We start from the raw sequence: 26,512 nt of genomic DNA, 5'->3' as shown, positions 1-26,512 counted from the left end.
TCGACTTTTACCTCAGGAAGCGCTTCCGGAGCAGCCGCGACGCGGATGCTCGCCGGGCTCTGGAGGGCGACGCGCATGCTCCGAGAAAGGCCGCCGCGCCCAGACAGAAAGGCCCCGGAAGTGTTTCCGCCTGCGCCCCGCCCCTCGCCCCGGCGCCGGCGCACGCGCAGATCCCGCCCTGCGCACGCGCAGATCCGGCGACGGCCCCGCTCGCTCGCTGCTCGATCCATCCCTGAGCCCGGAGGCTGCAGCAAGGGGTGCAGGCCCCGCGGCTCGGGTAAGCGGCCCCGCAGGCCACATGGCTTGCTCGGCATGGACCGAGGGGATCGAGGCCGCATGCGGGGAACGGGACGGTGGGTCAGGGGTGGGCAAGAAGAGGGAGGAACCTGAGAGATGGTGGTGGCGCGTGCTGGAAGCTGCACCCCAAATTGTCAAATTGCACCTGGCCCTGCTCTTGTTGCTCTGGGAACTAGGAGATCCAGGGCATCACCCTCGGAATCGGGTGGGCTGGAGTTTTGTGCATGCAGGAAAGGGCAAGAGAACACTCACCAGCTTCTATCTGTCTTCTCCCTGATGCAATTTTTGCAGGTGCACCCCCTACTCCTTTGCACCTCAGAATTACAGACTCAATTCTGGTTTGGGGTTTTCTTTTGATGGTTTGTTTTGCACGGAGTTAGGGGAGTGGGAATCTGTCGGATGTGCTCCAAGGGCTTGCTCCTGACTCTACACACAGGGATCACTGCCAGTGGGCCTCTGGGGGATCCTGTGGGGTTCCAGGGATCGAATCCAGGTTGATGACCTGTGCTGTCACTCTGATTTTGTTTTTCTTCTGGGAGTAAGACCTTGCAGTGTTCAGGGAACCAGCACCTGGGATCAGACTTGGTCACCGCATACCAAGCTTGAATGCCCAGAGTCTGAGCTATCTGGGCCACCCATTCTTGAAGGATGTATATGCAGTGCTGAGTCAACAGGTAATGACTATGCCGTGTAAAATAAAACCTGGATATGGCTAGGTCACTCCTAAGCAAAGCTGAGGAGAAGGAGCGCTCCCTGTATTCCTTCCACAAGCCACATTTGGACTCGTTTGTGCTTCCAGGTGGGATAAGAACAGTGCTGGAGATGCTGGGGGTATGGACTTTGAAAGGGAGCTGGAGGGAAGGGGTTGTTTTCAAGGGCTTGAAGTTTACCCAGAAGAAAAGGAGACTGTACTTGGTGAAAGGTAGAGAAGCGGGTACTAGGAGTGACAGGAGAGGTAGAAGCGGGAGCAGAGCAAGCTGTAGCCAGGACACACGGTGGGGATTGTGGTCAGTGATAGGCTATGCCTCTTCCATCAGCTTCGCTGTGTCTAGTGTAGTAAATGTGGGGCACCTTGGGCTAGTAAACTTCAGAAGATGAGCAGATGAAAGGGGGAGCAGGTTCAACTGGAAAAGAATTGCCAACAGTTCTGCCATCTGGAAGGATGTTTTCTGTGACAGAGAATCAGAGAATGAATTGCCATCTGCCATCTGGAAGGATGTTTTCTGTGACAGAGAATCTGCCCAGGGATCCATGAACGCATATAATGCATACAAGCATTTACTAATGTTTTTTCCCTCCCTTTCATGTGTAAATTTATCTGTCTCATAAGCATTTGCTGTTTATTGTTTTTAAGCCACACCCATCTGTTTTCAAGGTCTATTCCAGAAGTGCTTAGGAGTAACCCCCTGGCACTGGGGGGACTATATGTGCTGCAGGAACTGGAGCTGGCCTCCACTATGTCTCCTATCTCTCATGTTCTATTTTAAATCTTTTTATTTTTAATACAACATCTGGCAGCATGTTAACCAGTTGATGATGCTTCTTTGAATTTAGTTGTGGTGAGGAGAGATCGTAAAGGCAACTGTGAAAAGTAGGGAGCAAAGTATTCATGGTTATTTAAAGATAGAGTAAAGACATCCTAGGTTTGGAGTATCAGAAATTCAGAATGTAAGCCTGGAATAGAATCACTGTTCTAAGATTGATCACATACCATGGACACACAATGAAGAACCAGAAAGAAAAGGAAGGGAGTTTAGGAGTCAACATTTTATAGGAATAATGTGTCTGGTTTTCTCTGAAAAAATGGATGCTGTGTGAATAAGCCCTGTTTTTGCAATAACACTTGAACACATGTTTGGACCTCCCAGGTGGAAATGGGGAACCTCTGAGCAAACTGAAGGTGAAGGCAACGGAAAGGCTGATTCCCATGAACACGGCTCCCACTGTTCTGAGCCAGAGCCTTCTTGTCCAAGGCAGCCCTCACTGGAAGGTGTGTGAAATGTTCTGCTTTGGAAATGAACTAAAAATAGGGTGTTTACTTGACACAGCAGTGCCTTGACAGAGGTCTGCTGGGAGCGGAGAGAGACCCGTCATGCTAATAATGCATGCTAAGTGCATCCATGTGACCAGTAGTGTATGTTGGTGGGTTCACCTCCCTAACGTGGCTCTATCTGCGGGTGAGTACAATTCTGTAAGACTCTCTAGGCTATGATAGGGGAGGTCAAAGCACTGATCTGTGCTTCAGAAACTTGGCACTGATCACAGGCACTGGTCAGCCTGTTACAGGAGGAGCACCCCGTCCCTCAAGCACATGGTGATGTTGCCATCGTATCATTTCCGGGGTGTGGTCCAGTCAACACATACCTGCCAGATACTCTTATTGTTCCTGGTGCAAGGATCTCTCCAATCTATGTAGCTGGTTAGTCAACAGAAGCACATGCACAGCCACACTGAAGCCGTGGTATGAAGTGTCCTTAGAGACAGGATGACAGAGCAGTAGAGCATGTGCAGGCCCGTGCCGGAATAGAGCCTGTGGGCAGGAGAACCCACTGGGTGAGGGAGGGGAGGCTGGATCCTAAGAGGGGCAGGCCAAATCATTCGGGCAGTAATGGCTATGCTTTCAGGTTTGTGACTGAGGGGTAGACAGTGGGCAGATGCAGGGCACAGGCCATGCCAGACTGGGTGATATAGATGGCTTCGAGGGAAGAGGGAATTAGCATGGGGGGAGGGCAGTCAGAGAGAACCCTTGGAGCTACTATTCTTGAAGCAAACCAAACTGGAAATGCCCAGGAAGTGGCCTCGTGAGGGTGCCCACTTGGCCCTCATATGTCAGCTGTTGCAGTTTGTGGGAGGCAACGTACTGGGTGGCATTTAGAGCCATGAAACTCTATGGATTTGCTTAGGAAGAGACGGTCATGGCCAAGAACCCAGGCTGCCACCTAGTTGTTTAGGTGGAGAAGTCCCAACTGCAGAGACATGTACCCGGCATGGCCATGTGCCACGCTATAGACATGGTGGTCAGTGCACACATGGGTGTGACCACCTGGAGGCAGGTTGCACAGCAGTGGGTAGAGCTGGGTCCGAGAGCTTTGTAGGGATGGGAACCGGTCTAGTGGGCAGAGGGTGGGCAGCAGAAGGACAAGCCGGCTGAGGAATATGAGGAGGATGTTTGCGATGGAGACTTTAAAGCATTCAAGGAACTGATGGGATGGGATGGAATTATAGGGGTTGGCGAGCTATGGCCTGTGTGTGATTATTGCCTACACAGTCGTCACTGACTCAGACATGTTGAAGAAGCTCAATAGAAATCGGTGGTAGGAAAATCCATGGCCATGTTTCTCCTTTCGTTTTTTCAGTAGGCTCTGTCGAACCTGAATATTCTTGTGTGTAATAGAGATGTCACAATGGAACTGAAGTGTTCTAAGTTTCTCCCAACTCTTTTCTTTTCTCAATTTTTAGGAGATTTTCAAGTAGATGTTTTTAAGTCTTTTTAGTTATTTTAGTGCTGAATAAACAGACATCCAAAAGGTGAAGTAACTTTTCCACGTTGTAAAGTTTGTGGTGGAGGTGGAGCTTCCTCTGAAGCTCAGTGCCAGACTCGGTAACTGTGTGGGGGTTTGTGCATGGAGACCTCCCAGAGTGCTTACTCAGAAACAAGGTCAGGAGCAGGCAACTTTTAATAGAAATTCATTTTCTAAGCGAGCTGCCGGATCAAATCCTCAAAAGTATGGGAGAACAGCCAGGAAGAAGATATGGCCCTGCCTGCCTTGGGGTTGGAGATACCCAGTTGTAGGCATGGAGTGACCAAATGCTGAGCTGCCCCTTTCACAGAGGGAGGGCAGGGCTGAGAAAATGCTGTACAGTCGCCTACTCCAGTTGAAAAAATAATGAAAATCAGCACCAGCGAGATAATACTTCAGGTGGGCCATTTGCCTCCCATCTAATCAACCCAAGTTCAATCCCTGGTACTCTGTAATGTTCCCTAAGCTTGCCAGGAGTGATCCCCAAGATACACAGTTAAAAAGTTGTTCATGATTGAGTTTGATCATACAATGTCCAACACCCATCCCTTCACCAGATATTTCCTGCCACCAGTTCCCCACCCCACCTGCCTCTGTGGCAGACATTTTTCTCTCTCATCTCTTGTCTGGGTGGTATGACCACACTAGGGTTTTGTTTTTTTTTATAGCCTACAAATAAGTGTGATCATTCTGTATCTCCTTTTGACTCATTTCACTCATTTGACTCATTTCACTCAGCATAATATCTATCCATGTATACACAGTTCATCACCTCATTTTCCTAACAGTTGCATAGTATTCCTCTGTGTAGATGTACAAGTACCCAAGTTTCCTTGGGTACTTGGTTGGATCCATATTCTGGCTTTTGTGCTGCAGGAAATAGTGCTGAATAAATAGTGCTACAGTGAATAGAGGAGTGCAGAATCTTTTTCTGCATTGTGTTTTGGGCTCCTAGGATATATTCCCAGGAGTAGTATTGCTGGGTCATATGGAAGTTAAAATTTCTGTTTTTTTGAGGACTGTCCATATGGTCAGGGAAAAAGAGTCTTTTTCTCCCCGTCCATTGCCAAAACTGCTAGTTATTGTTAGTTATTGTTCTTTCCGATGTGTGCCAGTCTCTGTGGTCTGAGATGATATGTCATCATTGCTTTGATTTGTATCCATCAGGTCCAGTCGTAAGCCACAGAAATGTCTTCACAGCCCATGGAGGAAGTGGGGCTAGGGTTGAAGGACTGAGGGTTGGATGTGGAGCCTTTTAACTCTATAAAAATATGGCAGTGGGATGCTTTGGGGTACTTACTGTAGGATGCCAGAGTACCAAAGGCAGGAAACAAATTGAGGTGTAGCTGTGGAGTTTGTCCAATTAGGACTGTTTCCTCTCCTCTAGGACTTTCCTCTTCTCTTCTCTCCTCTCCTCCCCTCCCCTCCCCTCCTCTCCTCTCCCCTCCTCTCCCCTCCCTCCTCTCCTTGGGTCACACCCGGCAGTGTTCAGGGATTCCTCCTGGCTCCACGCTCAGAAATTGCTCATGGCAGGCTCGGGGGACCATATGGGATGCCAGGATTCGAACCACTGACCTTCTGCCCGCAAGGCAAATGCCTTACCTCCAGGCCATCTGTCCAGCCTTTCTTCCCTTTTCTTACTGAGTCCACAGCTCATGGCACTCTCTCAGTGTCGTTTGCTTTAATTCTTTTTGCATGTGATGATGCTTCATCTAGCCTCAAGTCACTCTGTTTTATAGAATTAAGAATTCTTCAGGTGGTAGTACTGCCCTTTTGTCTTCTTGTTTGGCCTTGTATTGCTTGGTACAGTGCCCAGCACTTGCAATTACCTCAAAGAGTCACATTTTTACATTTCAATTAGGAAATTCACTTAATGCTATGCACTTACGTGTTTGTGTTTTTGATTCAAAAGCCAATGTATCAGCGGTTAAACCTTGTCAGCCAACTGCAGACAGCTATTCCTTGAAAGCCCAAGGTTTTCCTTAAGAGATACTATTTGTTCTTGTCCCCTTTTGTGGATGGTTTTGTTTTTGTTTGTTGCTGTCCAAGAGGTGCTCTTGGGAGATTGGGTCCTGATGGCTCTGAGGACTTAACCTGTCCCTCCTCCTTTAGAGGTAGAGCAGGCTTGGCCCTGGCTCCAGCTGCCCCAGGAACCAGATGAGCACAGACATCTGCATCCATGCATGGCCAGGCTCCTACTACTTAGAACCTGAGAAGCGATGGATCCCTGGAAAGCTCACACTGACTTCTCTCTCACTAAGTTTCACCGCTGATAAGACTGGAGACAACCTGGTGAACTTCCCACTCTCTAGTATCATCGAAGTCAAGAAAGAGGCTTCTCATTTTATCTTTAGCTCTCTCACCATCCTGGAGAAGAACCACACCAAGCACTGGTTCAGTGCTTTGCAGCCAAACCGGAATGTTGTCTTTAGCATCATCGAGCATTTCTGGAGAGAGCTGCTGCTGTCTCAGCCAGGAGCTGCTGCTGGGGTGGCATCTTCCCCGATGACCAAGGGGAAGGAGCTGACATACCTGGTGGCCTGTTCCCAGAAGCGACTGGAAGATGCCGCCAAAGTCCTCCACCATCAGGGGGAGCAGATAGACGGCATTGCAAGAGACCTGGATAAGATGGGCTCTGATCTGGACGTGGCAGACAGGTAGAGTAGAGCGTTGTGACCTTCATCTGACCTCAAGAAGGCTAATGTGTCACCACCAACATTCTGAAAATATGGGCAGTGCCCTACTGTGGCCAGTTCTGAGCTGGCTAATGTGGGCACACATCCCCACAGGCAGCATCTCATTCAGCCTTTGGGATGTGGGCTTATATTTACCAACATAAGATGCTGTTTTTCAACTGAGAAACGGTAAGGACTGGGGACATGGCTCAATGGTCTAGCACTTGCCTTGTGTGATACCCAAGATTGAGTTTTTAGCACCTGTGGTCCCAAAAACACTTCCCCAGAACACCGCCAATAAACTTGTGAGATTTTCCTGAATACTCATTTTAAAAGAATAATAGAGCCAGAGCATTAGTACAGCATTAAGACAGTTGGTGTTTGCCTTGCACACAGCTACTGGGTTCAATCCCCAGTGTCCCATGTGATTCCCCAAACACCACGAGGAATGATGCCTAAGTACAAAGCCAGGTAACTACCGAGCATCACCCTTCCCAAAGAAAATAACAATAAAGCCATGGCCTAGGGTTCAAGGAGATGGTTCACTCAGCTGGAGCATATACTTTACATACAGGTGGCCAAGTTAAACTCCAAGCACTGCCAGGTGACCACCCCACTCCCCCCCTCCCCCCCTCCCCCCCCAAAAAAAAACCTTTAAAATCTTGAGCTGTCAAGATTTCTTTCAAATAAAAAATAATTTTTTTAGAAATTTGTTTTGGGGCCACACCCAACCATGCTCAGGAGGCTTTCTCCTGCCTCCACACTCAGAGAACACTTATGACAGTGTTTGGTGTACTATATAGCATGCTGGGGATCGAACCTAGGTTGGCCACATACATACAAGGCAAGTGCCCTACTGCTTTATTATCCTGTAGTATCTGGTCCATAAAGGTAACTTCTGAAGCAAAAAGGATGAGTGGGTAAGGTGGCACTATTCGAATTCTGCATCGATAGCTTGACTGTGACCCCTGGGAACAGTAGGGAACTGTTCAGGAGACTGGAACATACCCTAACATTGTCGGCAGGGACTGCCACCTCCCTAGACCCTCAGGGTTGGCCACGTCCTGAATCTGGGACACCATTGATTTAGCATCTCAAGTGGGTGCTTGGGTTCAGGTATATGTCTTGGTGGTGTTAGTTCAGTATGGCAGCCACTAGATGCATTTAAGCAAGTTTAAAATTCAGTCTCAGGAGCCGGATGAGAGTATAGCACAACAGGGTGCTTGCCTCGAACGAGACAGAAAGCATAACCAGGAATGATCCGAATACTGAAGGGTATGTCCCAACCCTAAAATTCAAACAACACAGTTCCTCCTTGTATCATGTAAGGTACCCGGCAGCCATATCTACCATTGGGAAAGTCTCCATTATGACAGAGTTCTGCTGGCTATCTAAGATTAATCTTGAGTCAGAGTCAAAATTACTCAGGGTCTGGTTCAGAGCCAGCACTCAGAGAACATGGGTTCAATCCCTGGCATACCATATGGTCACCTGAGCACTGCCAGGAGTGATCCATGAGCATAGGACCAGAAGTTACTCCTTAGCTACACTGCTGGGTTTAGCTAAAAAAACAAAACATAATTAAGGTCTGAGCCTGGAGCAATAGTACAGTAGGAACAACCCTTGCCCTGTGTATGTCTAACCTAGGTTCAATGCCCGATATCCCTCTGAGCATAGTCAGGAGTAATTCCTGAATGTAGATCCAGCTATAACCCCTGAGCATCATTGGGTATGGCCACAAACAACAACAAAAATACACAAGGTCAGATGTGAGGAGAGCATTTGACTCTTATTGATCTTATTACCAACTTGCTTTCTATGTGTAGGGTAGGAAAGACCAACTTACTCTTCCTGGAACATTTTAATATTTTCCAAAGTCACTTAAGTGCTCCCTTTTTGCTTTGTGGGTGCTTGTGGGGAAAGAATCGCAAAACCACTTATTTTTAGGCTGAAGTTGGAGTTTAGTGGGTTTTTCTTTTGGGGACCAGAATGGTATCTGAATTGAATGCAGGACCTCATCCTTGCAGAGCATCTGCTCTTCCACTGAGCTTTGCATAAAACAGTTTGAGCAATGAAAGTGAACTGACCCCGGGGCCAGAGACATAGCACAGTAGTAGGGCATTTGCCTTGCAAGCGGCCAACTCAGGTTGGACCCCCTGTTCGATTCCCACCATCCCATGTGGTCCCCCAAGCCTGCCAGGATAGTGTTCTGAGCACAGAGCCAGGAGTAACCCCTGAGTGCCACTAGGTGTGAACTACCCCCAAAAAACCATAATGTGAATTGACATAATTTTCTTCGATACTGCTCTTATAGATTGCTGACAGAATTGGAATCTCCTGCTTGGTGGCCCTTCAGCTCTAAGTTCTGGAAGACACCAGAAATGAGGCCCAGAGAAGATGCCTCAACTGCAAGTTCCAAAGTTTCGGGGAAGGAAGGGTTACTGCTTCAAGTTGCTGCTATTATTTCTCAGAAAGCGGAGTCTCAGGTGAAAGCAGGAAAGTTCACCATCCTGGTTTCCGGCTTGGAAATCCATGATTGCAATTCGTTGCTAATGCACAGATTTGAACGAGGTGACGTAGATGACATTAAGGTCCATTCCCCTTACGAGATCAGCGTCCGCCAGCGGTTCATTGGGAAGCCGGACATAGCTTATCGATTGATATCTGCCAAGATGCCTCAGGTTATTCCCATCTTGGAAATGCAGTTCAGCAAGAAGATTGAGATGCTGGAAGGGGCCTCGATGCTGCAAACTGTCCAAAAGGGCGACTCGGTATGGCAAGCAGGTGAGTGGCCCTCACAGACTCCAACTCGCCAGTGTGGTACATGCTTAACCAGAGCGTCACCTCGGACAGCTGCTGTGTGGACTTCGTGGGTGACCAGAACATATTGGTGGACCCTGTGAGGATAGAGGGAGGTTTAGAAGGCATTTGTGAGAGCTGAAACAGTAGCACAGCAGGTAGAGCATTTGCCTTGCGTCTGACCAACCTGGGTTTGATCCCCGCATCCCACTTGTAGCCAGAAGTAGTCCCTGAGCACTGACAGGTGTGACCCCAAAACAAAGCAGTTGCTCTCACTTCTTCCTTACTTTACACCAGAGATTCTCTAAGTTATCGAGCCTACTTTTTCCCTTCTCCAGAAAAAAATTACTTAGTGCCCCCCTAGAAATCTACCTGCTTTAAGTGACAAACAGCACCCCTCAGTTACAGCTGAAGCAATTGTCCCCACCATGGAGTGGTACCACCCTACCACCCACTTGGAGAAAAATGGAGGAGCTGGAGAGATAGGACAGTGAGGAGAGCGCTTGCCTCCCATGTAACCATGTAACTAGATTCGCATCTGATCCCCCAAACCTACCAGGAGTAATCTCTGAACGTCACTGGTTGTGACCCCACCTCATGAAAAAAAACAAAACAAACAAACAAAAAAAACCTAGTTAGAGGGTTATCTGACACCACCCCATCTGTCCGTGGTCTCCAATACTTCCACCCTGACCCCGGGCTCCTGCATCCTAGGCATTCAATAGCAGTCTTCCTGGCCACATTGCCAGTATCTCAAAATCCCTAATTTTCCTAGCATAGGGTCTTAAACTATTTCAGTGGCAACACAGATAGACCAAATAAAAAAAATTTCAAACTATGGCAACAATATCACTCTAAAAATTGCTATAGTTGGACCCGGAGAGATAGCACAGCGGTGTTTGCCTTGCAAGCAGCCGATCCAGGACCCAAGGTGGTTGGTTCGAATCCCGGTGTCCCATAGGGTCCCCCGTGCCTGCCAGGAGCTATTTCTGAGCAGACAGCCAGGAGTAACCCCTGAGCACCGCTGGGTGTGGCCCAAAAAAAAAATTGCTATAGTTATTAAACTAGATAAGCAGGTGTCGTAGGGAAGCTGGCAGAGTAGTATTGATGGTTATGAGGACAGCATCCTCTAGGTTCTTAGAGTTTTCTCTGATCCAGTTTAGCATGCCCTGTGCAGCAAAGAATGTCATCCTGGGGAGAGGCAGGGTGCCAGTGTGCTGTGCTTGTGGTCTCAGCTGGGAGCACAAGGATGGGGAGAAGCAGGCTCTTACTTGGAGGGCCCAGTGGCAAACAGGATGCTACAAGCATACCCCACTGCAGGGTGTTTGTGAATGGACTCAACCAGATGGCGGGGAGGGAGCCTGAGAAGCAGAGACTCCTCGGGTGACTCACCGTCCATCAGGAAGGTTAAGGCTGCCACCACAGGCCAAATGGCTTTCAGGACCACTGACTTTCCATCTTCAAATTATCAAGGGCAGTTCCCCTTGCCCCCTAACTGTGGGTTCCCCACACCTGCAGAAACTTCCCCAGCGCCTGGTTAGAGGGGGCTGAATAACTGGGAACTGTCGTCTTGCCCAGTTGACACAAAGACTGCCTGTGATGGCACTAAATCAAGCACGTGCCCAGAGTGCAGAGGGTGTTCATCTCGGCAATGACTTTGGGGTGTGGGTCTGGAGAGTAACTGAGGGTGCCGCCAGAGGGTGGTGCCTCACAGCCTTAGGAAAGACTTCTGCTGGTCCTAGGACTTCTGCCACAGCCCTGCACATGTCCAGGCCACACTGAGCCATGTCTCTGTGACTGTGTCCTGCGGGGTCTAATGCACCTGTTTTGACCGAAGCTTGTAGGAACTCCAGGAAGAGGGAAGGAAGGTCCTGACTGGAATCTCTTCTAGAGCAATCCTGGTACTTCGTGTGGCCAGTAGGTGGCAGTGTTTGCTGCCTGTTGGTTTCTAGAAGAACTTTCCAGAGACCTCCCTGTTCTGCAGACTGTGGAAGGTTAAGAGCCTGAGGTGGGGTGGAGGCAGCCAGGAGGGAAACGGATACAGTCCGGCTACAGGGAAGAGCGCCACAGATTCTCTTTCAAATTACCCTTTTTGTATTTTAGGGTGGCTCCAGATTTGCAGGGAGGCCAAGGGTCCTGGTATTGCCCACGCAAGCATCCCAGCTTGTCTGAGCACCTTCTCGGCAATCACAAAGCTGTCCCTTAAGTCTTGACTTGATGTGCGTCCTCTCTGTCCTAGCCAGCCCCACTGTTCCCTGACTTGACTGGGACTCCTGTCATGTGTTGTTTGTGGTCCTTGGGAGAGTTTGGCAGGGAAGCTGGGGAGGAGCCCTAGGGCCACGTGGTGTGCTCTGTGTTACGTTTTGTTCTGCTTGGGTAGGTCTGGGGGTTGCTTCTCTCAGGGGACTCTGTGGTAGAGAGGATGGAACTGGGCCTCCTGCATGAAGAGCACGTGCTCCGGCCCACAAGCTGTCTCCCTAGTCCCCAAAGTATGTGTTTGTGGGTTTTTTTTATAAGGGTTTTTGACTTTGTTCAAGGATCCCTGCTTGCTCTTTTCCTTCTGAGGGACTTTGTCCACTGTCCTCTCACTCAACCCAGAGAAGTTAGATTTTGTTTATTCATGTTTCTGTGTCTGGGCCATACCCAACAGCGTTCCAAGGCTAACTCCTGGCTGTTCTTCTGAGGTATCACTCCTGTCACTCCTGGCAGGCTTGAGGGACTGTATGGTCCAGATGGGGGATTGGATGTGGGTCAGCCCCGTAAAACGCAGGCATCCTACCCACTTACTCTCGATCACTCAGTGTCCCCAGACTAGGGAAATTCCTGCCTAGACTTGCTTCAAGTGCTGCACCCACAGTGAAATACGAGTGCAGAGCCAGGCTCCACCGCATTTTCCACATTGTCTCCCAAGCACAGAGGCCAGTAGGTAGTTAAGGGTAAGCACAACTGGATGTGACAATAAACATCCAGGGCACTGAAGTCAGGAGTTCTGACTTGGGGACACAGGGACCTCACTGACATGTCTGTGTAGGAGCTTGGCCATAGGCATCCCTTTGAAGAGACCTGCCTAAGGCTGAAGCAGCTGAGGATCAGGTCTGTGCCCTGTCTGACCTGCACCGAGGCAAGACACTGGTGTCTGATGCACAGGAAAACCTACCAAGTCCACTCTCAGTGCTGCAGCCAGCCCTCACTTGGGGCCGCCCTCATTCCTAGAAAGTGAAATAATCTCTGAGTTCCCCTATAGCTTAAACAGTTTGTTCTTGTTTGGTTTAACTTTGATAACTAATGACTTAAGAGATCAAAAAAATTTTTTTATGCTGAACCTTCTTAAAAGGTCTTTCAAAACAGTGAAGTGACTGAAGGAACAGCTCAGCTCATCACAGAGCCCCCAAAAGTAGCCACAGCCTGTGTTTTTCCGGGTCCCTAGTGGCCTACCAGTTCACTGGGGAAATAAATCTGTATCTTAGCTTCTAAGGGTTTAGTCCAAGAAGGAAAAAAAAAATCCAGCTTTGTCTTTCTGGGTGTTTGTCTTTTGTTAAACATTCTCTTCTATGATATAGCCTCAGGTTGATCATGGGAATTGAACCTGGGCCTTGGCCCTTGTTTGCTAGTTGGGGAGACCACAGTTCAAAATGATGCTGAAAAGAATAAATGGCACAGGAGCATATCCAAGGAGTGAAAATGGATCAGAAGGGGCCGAGCGGTGGCGCTAGAGGTAAGGTGTCTGCCTTGCCAGCGCTAGCCTAGGACGGACCGCGGTTCGATCCCCCGGCGCCCCATATGGTCCCCCAAGCCAGGAGCGACTTCTGAGCGCATAGCCAGGAGTAACCCCTGAGCGTCAACGGGTGTGACCCAAAAACCAAAAAAAAAAAAAAAAAAGAAAATGGATCAGAGTATCCAGAAGGACGATCACTGATGGCAGACTGAGCGAAGTGTCTTCCTTCAGGTGGGGCTCGAAGGCCAGTCCAGGGGGGACAAACATGACAGGTTGAGGAATGCAGCTAAGAAGTTCGTGATCTTGCAAGCCTATAGGACCACCTGGATGGATGGAAGGAAGGAAGCTCTTTTTTGCTCAGGGCTCACTCGGGATCACTCCTGGCAGGTCTTGGGGAACCAACCATGTGGGGTCCCGGGAAGTGTTGTACCTGCTGTACTGCCCTGACCCTTTGATTTGTGTTTTAGTAAGTCTTCGGGCATTTCATAGATAAAGACCCACCCTTCCAAGCATTGGTCACAGAACAGCCCTGTAGACTTTTGGAGGGAGAGCTCATCTGGACTAGAAGGCTGACGAGGGCAGTTTTGTCCCAGGCTCAAGGCAGCAGGTGTTCAGAATAGCCATCTCCACACCCAAATTATTCCCTGTAAAAACACTTTTCTGGCATGAAGTATCAAAATGGTTTTAGACACACTCTTGGGCAGGTTGTGCGAGTTTCTGCACTGTTGGTGCATTCCAGGTGGTGACGCTACTGTCTGACCTTCCATTCCAGCACCTGGGCTGATGTGCTGCGCCATGCCTGGGCAGCCAACCTCAGAGAACCAGGAAGGTGCCCTGCAGGCCAGTGCGCTGCTGATCTCCGAGGGGGACACGCAGGAGCTGAGGCAGGTAACTTATGTTCCAGAAATTCAGCCGAAATTCTGCTGCGAGCAGCTTGTTTATCTTCGTTCCTTGCAGCAGGCTCTCCACTAAGTCTGTGCTTGCCTCACCTGCAGGGATCTGGCAGGGGTTCCGCCCCATTCTCTGCTTCTGACTGGGCAGAGAGGATGGGCTCTCCCCTTTTAGTCCCTGGACTTTATCACATCCTGACCACATGTTTGTACCAGTGCAGTCTCTGGTATGTGTGCTTGGGTCTGTGTGTGTGTGCTTTTGTGTCCAGGGTACATGGTACTTATGCCATGTAGACACAAGAGCACTCATTGTCTGGATATGTGTACACACATTATGGCCACAGTGTGTGTGTAAGTGTGTGTGGTATGTGAGTCCATATTACACTTATTTGCATGCGTATGTGCTCTCATTTGTAGGCAGAGCTGTGCCACTTCTAGATCTTCTATGTTACTTAACACTGGACTCCTGATGAGGGTTATTGCAGACTTATGGCCAGGAATCTGAGCTCTAAATACCATTTGCTAGATACATTTTTTTTAAGTCGTCTTCCTCTCAAAAGTACAATGTGGGGCAGGCCAGAGAGCGCTGGGTAGCCTGTGTGGAAGGTAACCTGCAGAGACCTACCTGTTAGTGCTCCAGCCCCTGGAGATGTTTATTGAGTGCGTAAGACTGCAGATCTTTTCAATTTGGAGGTTAAAATGCGAGCTGAGGGGGCCGGAGAGATAGCACAGCGATAGAGCATTTGCCTTGCACGCAGATGATCTAGGACAGATAGTGGGTTTGAATCCCAACATCCCATCTGGTTCCCACCTACCCCACCTCCGTGCCTGCTAGGAGTGATTTCTCAGCACAGAGCCAGGAGTAACTCATGAGCACTACCCAGTATGACCCAAAACAAAACAAATGCGAACTTACTCTTTTCCCTGAAAGCATACACTAGGGTTATAGGATAGACACCCAGAGGGCCCCAATATTTGTGTTAGCTGTGTGTTTTGTTTTGGGGCCATACACAGCAATGCTGAAGGAGGCACTGCAGGCGACATTCAGGAGACCATATAGCACTGGGGCTGAAGTCTGGAGCTGGAGAGACAGCACAGGGATTAAGGTGCTTGTCTTATACACGTGATTCTGCACACACTGCCAGGGCTGCCTGAGTGAGCCCCCCACCCCCCCCATCCCTCTCATGTGCTGACTGAAAGGAGTGGGGAATGCACCCCCCTGCTCACAGCAGGTGCTCCAGCCAGCCTTTCATGCCATCTTCCAGTCTCAGGCTTGATTTTGTAACGAGAAATGTGGTATTTCACCTCCTGATTCTGCTGCAGTCACGAATTTTTCGGGAGGGCCCGTCTGAGCCATACTGGGCGGGCGAGGCTTGCGTGAGTAAGAGTCAGCAGCCACCCTCCCGAGAGCACGTGTGACCGTGAGCCCTGTGGTGGTCATGCGCTGGACACGGAGGAGGAAGATGGGTGCAGGGAGACCCCTGTTCCTCGAGATGGTCTCTTTGAATAGAGCACATGTTTCCGATTTAGGCAAGAATTCTTAGCTGTGTAGCTCTAGCTAAAGCACAAGTAGGAATGAGTTAAATTTCTAGGGAAAACAAAAATGCAAGAAAATCCCCTCTATTCGGCTGTGGTTTTTGTTGCAAATGCTATTAAAGTCATTATGTGGAAATGTGTCTTCGTGATTTAAAGTGCAGTTGGGAGTGCTGAGAGAGAAGGTTCACTGTGATTTCACCAGGGAACAGCCATGCTCGGCAGTGCGCCAGGCCCCAGCCATGTGGCTGCACTTAGGTCCCGTCTGCTGCCGCCTAACTGTGGCCTCCACCATCCGCCTGTGGGAGGGCTCGTGGTGGAGGGCTGGAAGGACTGGACTGGCGGCGGTGGTTTTGGCAGAAGCCCCCGACTCGTCTCTAATGTCTGCTGTGCTGGGCTTTTCCTGTCATGGAACTGCTGTGTGAGTCTGTGATGACCACGTACTTGACCCGGGAACGGGAACTGATAAAGCCCAAGTGTCACTTGGCCCTTTCCTAAGTGTTTCTGCATTTCCATTCTTTTTCTTGTAAAGTTCCTGAAGACTTTCTTCATCTTGATTTGCCCAGTGAGTTCTGTGTTTGGCGAGTCTTCTTCTTGCATCCCTTGACCCAGTAAAGAGCCAGAGGCAAGCCCAGCACGACCTCATCTTTTTTTTTCAGATGCAGGCCAGGCCCAGTTGTGGGATGTTTCTGAGCTCTGCCAGGTGCTTCTCATGCCTAGTGTCCATGGACTTGGGTGAAGAGTTATAGACCTATTTTCAACTTTCTTTTTGGTGACTTTAGGACATGTTGTCTGCCTTCTGTGTGTATAGACATGAGTAGACTGGTTCAGTGCGCTCACAGGCTATTACCGGAAACTTGTCCTATTGTAACCCTTTTACCTAATAATACCCTTTTACCTAAGCTTTTTTTGGAGATGTTAATCCCACCTAGATGATCAGGTCCGCCCACACCTGGGATGGGGTGGGCTGTTTTAAATAAAGAATAAAATAGTCTGGTAAAAGGGAGAGGGGAGAATCAGCAAAAGGGGAGAGAGGGGGCCAGCAAAAAGCTTAGCAGAGAAAACACTTGTGAGGAAAAGCATATGGCAGACAGGGCCATGGAATAAAAGCAAGCTGACTCCAATGAAACTGTAATTGACTACTTGTGAATTATTTCTCCACCGTTACCTTGGCCAAAGGGGCTAGAAACATGGTGTCTGGAGCAGCCTCATCCAACACGTAGATCTCTTTATATTTTATATTTTTATTTAGATTTTTCTAATATGTTTAAGTACCATAGTTACATACATGTTCATAATTGAGTTTCAGTCATAAAATATACACACCCCCATATTTTATATTTTTAATCAGCCGGCTATGTAATAGACTGTGAGCGCATTGAACAGCATTGAACAGCCGGGTATGCCCCCCCAAAAGTGAGGGAGATAACTCAAAGGGCTACAGGACACGTGCTGTACACAGAAGCTTTGGGTTTGATCCCCAGCACCACCTGGTTCCCCAAAACCTATATCTAGCCCCAAAATACAACAAGAGATATACAGAAGAAGAAATAATTAATAGTTTTTATTCCTTTTGCTTTTTTTTTGTTATGATTTGGAAATTAGGTTATTTCACCTCTCTTCTCCCTGATACATTAACCTTGTCTTATTTCACTGGCCTCCTCCCCAAAGCAGGAAGAATAATCTGTATTCTTTTTAATCTAAGAAAAGAAGATGCAGTAATCATTCTTCAGCCCAAAAATAAATATCTGGATGAATGAATACTGTACCCCAAGCTTCAATATTTTCATTGTCCAGGTGACAAAATTGGAGCTCCTTTTGCTGGGAGAACTGTTTGTATGGACATGTCATGTCCATTGACCCAAGTTCTTCCAAAATGCTGTGTTAGGCCCTGGAGCAGGCAAGGGCAGGCAGTGCAGGCTGGGGTCGCCTGCTCTATATAATGTTTCTGCTGGAGAGGACAGCATAGAAGATGGGGACAGGGCTAGAGCCAGGCCATACTGACTCATCAGGCCAGGCTCTGGCCGTCTGTGCTTTCTCCTGTTGACTGTGGAATCATTTAAGATCACTAGATGGGAATGATGGGATGATTTCAGATTGTTCGTACCCTCACTTCAAGGCCCCTTATTCTGTGTTTTCTTCTGAGTCTTCCCAGCCACTCATTGCATTTGTTCATTATGACATAGTTAAGCCATGTTTTCCAGAGTGGGAAACATTTTTATAATGCCGACTTGGACACCAGACTGGATGTTACCAATACGCTGGGTTTCTTATTCCACTGTGTTACTTTAGATAAATTTTATGCCATAAGAAAAGGCTGTGTAAGTGGGAACAGTGCCTAGTAATGATGTCTGGTAGCCAGGCAGGCAGCATTTTTAGAATGGGACGCATGTTCGAGGCTGCACTCCTGAGTAGGAGCTGGGGATCACAGCCTGACCCTGACCCTGTGAGCTCTACAGTCCTGGAGGGATTGTTCCCCGATGTGCAAAAAAAGGAAGACCCTACCCTGGGGTTACATGAACGCTCAGGCCAGAAACTACAGAAATGAAAGCAAGCAGAGTTAATAGGAAACATGCTCTGCTTGTCACTTCTCAATCACTGCTGATGGCTGGGACTATTCTGACAGTCAGGAGCCCACTGTGCCCCACCCCACTTACTGACACCTTGATATGAAGCCAGCCTATCCTTAGTAAACAAGCCCTGGGCTGTCTGCCTCTGTCTGTTGAGATGGGGACCCATGAAGGCCTGTGACCAATGTTATAACCATGGTGACTTGATTGCTCTAAGAGACCTATTGAACATTGCCGTATTTTCTTCTATTTATTTTTTGTTTGTTTTTTGGGCTACACCCGGCAGTGCTCAGGGGTTACTCCTGGCTATCTGCTCAAAAATAGCTCCTGGCAGGCATGGGGGAATATGTGGGACGCTGGGATTCGAACCAACCACCTTAGGTCCTGGATCGGCTGCTTGCAAGGCAAACACCGCTGTGCTATCTCTCCGGCCCCTCTATTTTTATTTGGGACCAAACCCTATGCTATTCAGGACTTACTCCTGGCTCTTCACTCAGTAATTACTCTGGAGGTGCTTGGGGAACCATATGTATACTGGTGATCCAACTCAGGTTGGCCATGTTTAAGACAAGTTTACCTCCTGTCTCTTAGGCTCCATCACCGTTTTTGTTTGTTTGGTTGACTGGCTGGTTGGTTACTCAAAAGTGCTCAGGATTTGCTCCTGTCTCTGTGTTCCATGACCACTCCTGGTGGGCTCGGGACCATATGAGACACCTGGGAATCTATTCAGTGGCATTCAGAGCAAGTGTACCTTCACTCCGGAACCTATAATCACCCCAATTTTTTTATTTTTTAATTTTTTTTTGGTGATGAAAAGGGCACGCCCAGCAATGCTCAGGAATTATTCCTAACTCTGCGCTCAGATATCAATTCTAGGGGTTCTGAGGACCACATGGGAAACCGGGGTTCAAACCCAGCCACATGCAAAGCAAGCTCCTCCCTGTTTAGCTCCATTCCCCATTGCCACTATTTCTACATGTTCTCCATCACCCCAGACAGAAGCTCTGCTCCATGTTCCATCTCTCCATAGCCCTGGAAACCTCTGATCTTACGTTTCTGAATCTCACATAAATGTCATCACATATGCGTGCGGTGGCCAAGTCAGCACTTCCCTCCTGTTTACAGTGGACCTTCATGTGGGTTTTGTTTATTCATCCATCTGCTGCCATCAACACTTGGGTCATTTCTGCCTTGAAGTCACTGTGAATAGGGCTGCTATGTATATTCACAGCACTGTCTGTGGCCCTGCTTTGTTTTCCCTTGGGATGACACCATCAAATGAAACTGTTTGGTCCCAGGACAACTTTTCACGTTAGCCAGACTGACACATGACACATGGCTGTACCATTTGACACTCCCACCACCATGCTTGGGGATCTGAATCTTTAATCCGAGTCATCCAGGCTGGCGTGAAGTGGCATCTTTGTGGTTTTGATCACCACGTTCCTTCCAGGGAATTACGTGAAGCATCTTTTCTTAGGTTTACTGGCCTTTCATATGTCTTTAAAGACTTGATATTCAAATTCCTTTTACACTTATTAATAGAATGACTCAAAGTCAGGGGTGCGACCCGGGTTAGTGTAAGAAGTACCCAATGTGTCACACTGTCATCTCTTTGCTCCCCCTTTCCAGACTTAAAAGTTCGTGCCACATGCTGTCCTGGAAAGCAGCCACATGCACTTGAGAAAGCTGCGTGTTCTGCTGCTCTGGAAATGTTCTGTCTTAGGCCCTGTTGGAACTCGACATTTAAGACCAACCTCCTATCAGTTAAGGAGTTCCCTCATAGGGATGAATCTGTGCTGTGTGCACAGGATCGACTTCTGCCATTGGTCTGAAAACGGGTGGGTTTCCATTTTTCACGTCCTCTCTAGATCATGTCTCCATTATCCTATTCTCATTTACTTTTTGTTTTTTTGGGGGGCCACACCTGACAGTGCTCAGGATTTATTCCCAGCTCTGTGCTCATAGATCACTCCTGACAGTGCTCAGAGGACCATACAGGGTATCGGGAATCAAAACTTGATCAGCTGTGTGCATAGCAAGATCCCGCCCCACTGTCCTAGCACTCCAGTCCCTTTCACATTTGCCTTTTCAAACAGAAACACTGGCAGTTCGGGGTTCTCTGAGACATTCAGTTTTACAGGTTGTTAAGTGTGGCGTGATGTTGGGGCCCCTAAGCAACACTCTGGTGGCCTAGTCTGTGGAGTGACAGCTGCTGGGGCAGAGTGACAGGTGGCCAGTAAGTATGTCTGTAACAGTTACCCTGTGCATCTTCACACAGCGCTGCTACTCTTGTGCTTCACTGGTTAGAGAGCAAACTGTTCTAGACTGTGAAAGAAGCAAAGGCCTACTCTGGGAGCAAGCTCCCATCACTCAGCAAATCCACTGGTTTCACATTCCAGTGTGTTCCCACCAAGGCACAGACCTCGATGTATAAGATCAACCGCCTCTCAACAAAGCACTTCCCTTAGGATGGTCTGTGCCTCCAGCCACAGGCTGTCGTGGCTGGGCTCAGATCTGCCACTGTATTTGATGGCCCTCTGACTGCGTTCCCAGCACACTGCACTCTGAAGGGGCTGCAGAGTCTGTAGGGACCTTCGTAGGAGAGAAACCTATGCCCAACCCTGCTACCCAGAGTGAAGGGGCCTCGAGGAATGGTACAGAGGGGTCAGGGGAAGAGACAGGATGGTCTGAGAGAGCGGTCCAGAATGTTCTTTATGGCCTCCAGAGCTCTGGCTGTGCTGGTAGACAGGATCTTCCTCTACTCTCTCTACTGCATATTAATGGCCCTGCTGGTATAACTCTTTAGAGTTGCAGACAGTTTGATTTATCCTAGGTCTGCTCTTAAATGGTTGCTAATTTCTCATTGCAAGAAAGCTCACAGTTTTTCAGTGAGTCACCTTAATGACAAGATCAGAGCAGACAGTCTAGCTTAACTAAACTTAACTCTAGAGATTTAAAGTTAATGTGGTAATGCTCGAAGTCCTGGAGTTTGATCCAAAGGCAGTCTGAAAAGGTACTTTTTCCAGGCTGAGAATGTAGGTGGCAACTCACATACTTCAGACATCCTGAAAGCCTCTAAGTCCTGGCCTTATGCATGGCTTACTCTTTCCCCTTTTTGCAAGCCATAGAGAAACTCTCCCAACTGCCTCGGGACCCTGGAGACTCAGCTCACAGCAGAGTCGGGTACCCTGACAGCTGGGATGAGGCCCATCTCTGTAAACACATTCAGTTCTGCTAAGTAGACCCATTCTACTTTGTGGTGCTGTTTTCCTATCATTTATATGTTGTCTTAATAGAAAGGCGACACAGGGAATGTAATTAGAAGTAGAAGTGTCTCTTGATCTCTCGTCTCTTCTTCTCCTTCTGTAACCTAGAGCATTTGCAGGGACAGAGACCATACTATATGACTCGAACAGACTCTGCTTTCCCTTCTTGAGAGGGGAGGAAGGGGCATATGGTGCATCTGGCAGCCACTTTGTGGTTACCTCTGCTGGCTGCTAGGTATTAATGAGTGGCCTCAGCACCTCCTTGTGTGGGCCACCCGAGTGACGGCCTTTCAGAGTATGTCCTAGAGACACTAACACAGCATGCCTTCTCTTTGTGTAGCTCCTTGGCACTTATCCACATTTCTTCCTCCCAGAACTCGGAGCACTGTGATTTCTGTAGGTGCAGATGTGGTTAGGAAGATGGCCGACTGCTGGATTTACTTCAACTGAAACTGGGACATGGGGAAGAGTCTGTGCTGAGCCTGGTCTTTGACTCAGCCCAGCAAACGCTCATCTGAGATGCTGGTTGGTATTTCAGCGCCTGGCAGCACTGGATGTCGATGACTAGACAGCGTGTCATCTTGGGCCACAGAAATGACAACTGTGTTTTAAAGTTTGGCCAGACTTTACAGTCTCCGTTCTTTCCATCTTGTGTTATATGGGATGTACACGATGCTGTTTGATTACTCCAGTCCCTTGACGGAAAAAGACACTGGACTCGGATATTTTGGAGGTACTCCTAGGCTAAAGATCTGCTCGGTACAGTCTTCACAGACTTACAAGCCGTACCATCTCTTATATTATTGCAGTATTCCAATTAACAGGTCTCAATAGGCTCATGCAGTGAATGTGATCTTGAAGGCCATTGTCTCCATAGACTTTTCTCCAAGTCAGAACAATCAGCAAGTTCAACTGGGATCAATTTTTGTTTCGACGAGTAGTCTCCAACCTTTTTACTCCGAGAAACTGTAGCTGAAAGTTACTGGTTTAGCGTGTAACTCAGTAAGGTGCTCAAACGTGGTAAGCACAACAGCTGTCTTGGTCACAAAAGAAACTGCATTGTCTCCATAGGCATTCTTGGAGGAGACCACCCTTTCACTGTGGACAGGAGCAGCAGCTAAGTTCAGATGGAAGTAGCAGGCACACGGACTCTGTCACAGAAAGTGATCTCTAGTGGACTATAGTGTCTTAAATATCAACCTAATGCTTGTTAAAAAAGAACACTTTCGTTGATTTGGTTATAATACAGTGGAAATGATGCTTCTCACTGTCCCCTTTCTAAAGTGTGCATGTTCGAAAAAGCAAGAGGACACCGTCGCTCTGAACACTCGTCATCTTGCCCTGGGTGCTCATGCTACAGGCACCAGCACAGACCTAGGGCTAGGGCTAGGGCTGGGCAGCACCAGGCGCTTTCCAGGAAGGGCCTTTGGCTGTTTTTTTAAAGGAACATGTGATATCTCTCAGGGTCTGGCTGAGGTAGCCTATGAATCACTCATTGTACCATAACATGGTCATCCAAACAATGGTAGCTGGGCCCACCAGAAGCTGATCATGAATGCACAGGGATTTCTCAGGCTCATCCGAGACATGCTCGATTTGAAGAGTAACAGGACAAGTCAAGGCACACTTTAGGAAAACTACAGGATGGGGAAAAGAGAGGGAGAGAGAGAGAGACAGGACAAGTTAGGGCACACTTTAGGAAAGCTATGGAATGAGAGAGAGAGAGAGAGAGAGAGAGAGAGAGAGTATGTGTTTTTCTACAAGTGTGTCTACATACACTTGAACCTCTAAAGGGAGGAAGATAGAAGAAAAAGTACCGAGAGAAAGAGAGAGGAGAGAAGAAAAGCAATTGTGTGTGAAAGAGAGAGATAAGAGTGTGTGTTTTCACTTGGACCTCTAAAGGGAGGAAGATAGAAGAAAAATATGGGACAGGTATCCATTTGATTTTGAGTATCGACAATTCATGAGCTTTTCTAAGACATGGATATTGTTCCTCTCAGGATGGAACACAACAGTCAGTGATGCACTCTGGGTGCAAGGTGGCCGCCCTGGGGAAATCATGCCATGCAAATGGCAGCTGCTGGCACAGTAGATCCAGGTGCTCCCAAGAGGCAGCTGGGGCAGAAGCAAGTGTGACCCTGTTGTGAAGAGACTGAGAAAAAAGAGAGAACTGCAGGCTTTCTTGCAGGCTGCCCAGCACAGGGGAGCCACCTCACCTCTGTTCAGGTCTGAATGTTTGACAAACAGGAACTTTGACAGGATGTCGTTAGGTGAACTCCTGACAGAATGAGCTACTTCTTTTTTCCTTTTAATCATACTAAAGCTGGAGGTGAGTTAGGAAGAAATAGGTGGGTCAGGCAAAATGGCCAGAAGAACCTGCCTAACATGGTGGTGAGCTGTGAATATTTTTTTTTCATGCTTCTCTGGACACCAGCCATATGAGATCATAGGAATAAGAGATGGAAGAGACCTACTGTATGAGGTCATTCCAGCCCATCCCCTCCAAAGCTGACTGACCCCACAGTATAGTTTCCAGAGCTCCGTCCAGTGATTTAAGTGACTCAGCTGATGGAGTTTCCACCAGCTCCCAGAGGGTGCAACTAGGCAGTGTCTGAGACTGAGCTCAAATTTGTTCCTCTGTGTCCGGATGAAGATCATAGAGACCATCTGTGTCTGAACCTCTTCTGTTGACTTGTGTGTGACTGCTCACCAACGCCTCTGCTCCCTTCTTCCGTGTCCTTCCACAAAGTGGTGCAGAGCTTGGCTGCTTCAGACCACAGTTCTAAGACTTGGCGGCAGCCACCTCACGAAGCATTTCATGGTTTTCACAGCTTGTTCACATCGGTGACCTCATTTAAGCCTCACCACTCCTGGGAAGGAGTTGGCCTTGTCCTCCTGCCCGCCTTTCAGCTATCACGGCCTCTACCGGATACTTGTTAACAGGGCAAAGCCACTCAGATGCAGCATGTGCAGTCCAGAGATGTCTACAGACGTCCGTTGGACACCCTATCTGTTCCCCACTGTGACGGAGGCCTTGGTTGGAGATGGGATACACTAAACCATTAGGAGTTGGGAAATAGGTCCTCTGAGTTTTCCACCTGAGAGATCAGATACTGCGTCTCCATTTCTTGACCAGTAATCTGAAGCTTGCCCACAAAGAGTTTGAACAAAGCATTTGTTCAAGAGGTTGCTCATTTTAGTCATCCCTTGTTATCAGTTTAAAGGTGCTAAAATTTTAAGCACAGGCTCAATAAGTATGTAAAGTCACATTTCATAATTCAGAAATTCAGGTGCTCTTATTGATTCACAAGACTAGAGGAAGTCATCTTCCCAGCAGAAAAATGGCCTGACTCTTCCATGAAGCTCCAAAGGAATATAATGGCTCATAGTGGCCACTCATACTTCACACACAGTCCAGTCCTGGCTGTAACTCTGTCACAGTCTCAGAAATCAGAAAGGGGTTGGGACAGATTAGATTCCCTTTTCTGAATGCACTGCAGCAGCCCTGCGACACCCCCAACAGTACACCATCAAACAGAAACGGCTCAGATTCATGACACCGCACCTCAATATTTTATAGTAATGTCAGCCCAGTAGTATCACAGGTAATCTGATGGGAAAGTTCCATAATAAGCTACCAAGCTCAGTGAGCCTAAACAGTAACACAGAAGGCTCAACTGGCACCAACCATAGCCCACTAAATCTTTAGTGGTTTTAGCGACACCGCCGAGAAATTTAACAATCGTTTAAAACTGACCTTTGTTGACTTGAGTTTCAATCAACAAAATCCATTTGCCTTTGTGTTGTATTGTGTTGTAGCAAGTAATAGAAAGTAAAATTGTTTGCTTTCATGGTGAGTGGGAAACGGAACACTAGTGGTTGGACTGGTGTTTGAACATTTAATGCTAAATGACCATATCGTGATCAATTTGGTAAATCACGTTGATAAAATAAAAATTGAAAGAAGAAAAGAAACTATATGAAGTATAATGTAAGTCACAGAAATGAGGTTGGGGACCACCATGCTGCCAAACAGTTTCTGATTTTATATTAAATATATCAGACACATAGACAAGAAAGGTCTTTGAGAGAGTACATTGGGAAGGGCGTTTGTCTTGCAGGTGGCCAACCCAAGCTCAATTCCCAGCACTGCATATGGTACAGTGCTAAGCCCCACCACGAATGAACCCTGAGCACAGAGCTATCAGTAAGCCCAGACACTGCCAGGTTCAGCCCCAAAACATAATTATGTATGTAGTTTGCTACTGGAGCATATATGGTAAAAAGGGAAATTGTTGTAATGGCCAGCAGCTGAGTGGTGGACTCCAGGCCTCAGTTCTGCCACAACCTTGGCACCCTTCCCAGCTCAAATCTCCCCATGAGTCCAGGAGATCACCTCATTTCTGCCCCTCTACCTTCCTGGAATTAGAGCAGGGACATCCAAGGACACCTATGATCCTCAGAAGGTTCCCTCCTCTGTACCGACTCCCAGAAGCCTTGAAGTTCCTCTGTCAGTCGTGTTATGAAAATGGCCAGAGGAAATGCATGTTTTTGAGACTTAAACAAAAGACAGGTTTTCTGTTTCTTGTGCTTCTCCTGCAGATTCTCCAAAAGCTGAAAGGTCTTGCCTTGGATACTGAGACAGAGCTGGAGAGACAGGAAGAGGCCTTGGACGGCATCACCTCAGCCGTGGACCACACAATTTTAACCATTGACAAGGATAATCGTCGCATGAGAAAACTGACCTAGAAGGACAAGAAAGCCGGGAGGTGACTACTGAAAACACAATCACTTCTCTGAGCATGTCCTTCCCAACTTCTGCATGCTTCCCAAAAAAGAGCCAGAAAGGGACTCCAGGGGGCTTGATTGCGGTTACAACCCGAGAGATCCCTGAAGAGACTTACATGGTCATCAGGTAGGGCTCTGCCTGCAGACAGTTGAGTAGGACAAGTCAGGGCACACACAGGGCAGTGCCCTGCAGCCGCCCTCAGCAGCACTGTCATAGCCAACAGTACCAGCTCTTTGTTCTATTGCCACCAAGGTAAAAAGACAAGTTCTGTCATCAGGGAAGAAATCCATCAGTTTCTAGCTCAGGATCTTGCAGTTCAGTTCTGAGCCTGCCTTCTCCATGGCTGGGTGCATCCCTTTTCCTAGAATTTGTTCCTCCCTTGGTTTGGAGGACCGGCCCGTCCTCAGAGCTTCGTATGTCCATCCTAGTCCTACAAATAAACACCTGAAACATT

At 48.1% G+C, this 26,512-nt stretch overlaps 1 protein-coding gene across 2 annotated transcripts; it reads left to right on the top strand.

The window, feature by feature from the left end:
* The first annotated feature begins 187 nt into the window (after window positions 1-187).
* On the top strand, window positions 188-26,512 carry SNAP47 (synaptosome associated protein 47). Of its 2 annotated transcripts, none has more exons than XM_049778042.1 (5): window positions 188-277; window positions 5,933-6,475; window positions 8,808-9,277; window positions 13,780-13,895; window positions 25,872-26,512. In XM_049778042.1, the coding sequence occupies exons 2-5, from the start codon at window positions 5,976-5,978 to the stop codon at window positions 26,016-26,018; spliced, it is 1,233 nt and encodes a 410-aa protein (XP_049633999.1). In that variant the 5' UTR covers window positions 188-277; window positions 5,933-5,975; the 3' UTR covers window positions 26,019-26,512. The 2 variants fall into 2 exon arrangements, with proteins under 2 accessions (XP_049633999.1, XP_049633998.1); XM_049778041.1 differs by lacking the exon at window positions 188-277 and adding an exon at window positions 2,190-2,287.

The sequence above is a fragment of the Suncus etruscus genome, chromosome 8 (assembly GCF_024139225.1).
Source record: "Suncus etruscus isolate mSunEtr1 chromosome 8, mSunEtr1.pri.cur, whole genome shotgun sequence".
NCBI classification, from domain to species: domain Eukaryota; kingdom Metazoa; phylum Chordata; class Mammalia; order Eulipotyphla; family Soricidae; genus Suncus; species Suncus etruscus.
The sequence above is the reverse complement of the archived record's forward strand: the minus strand, read 5'-3'. Positions and strand labels throughout refer to the sequence as shown.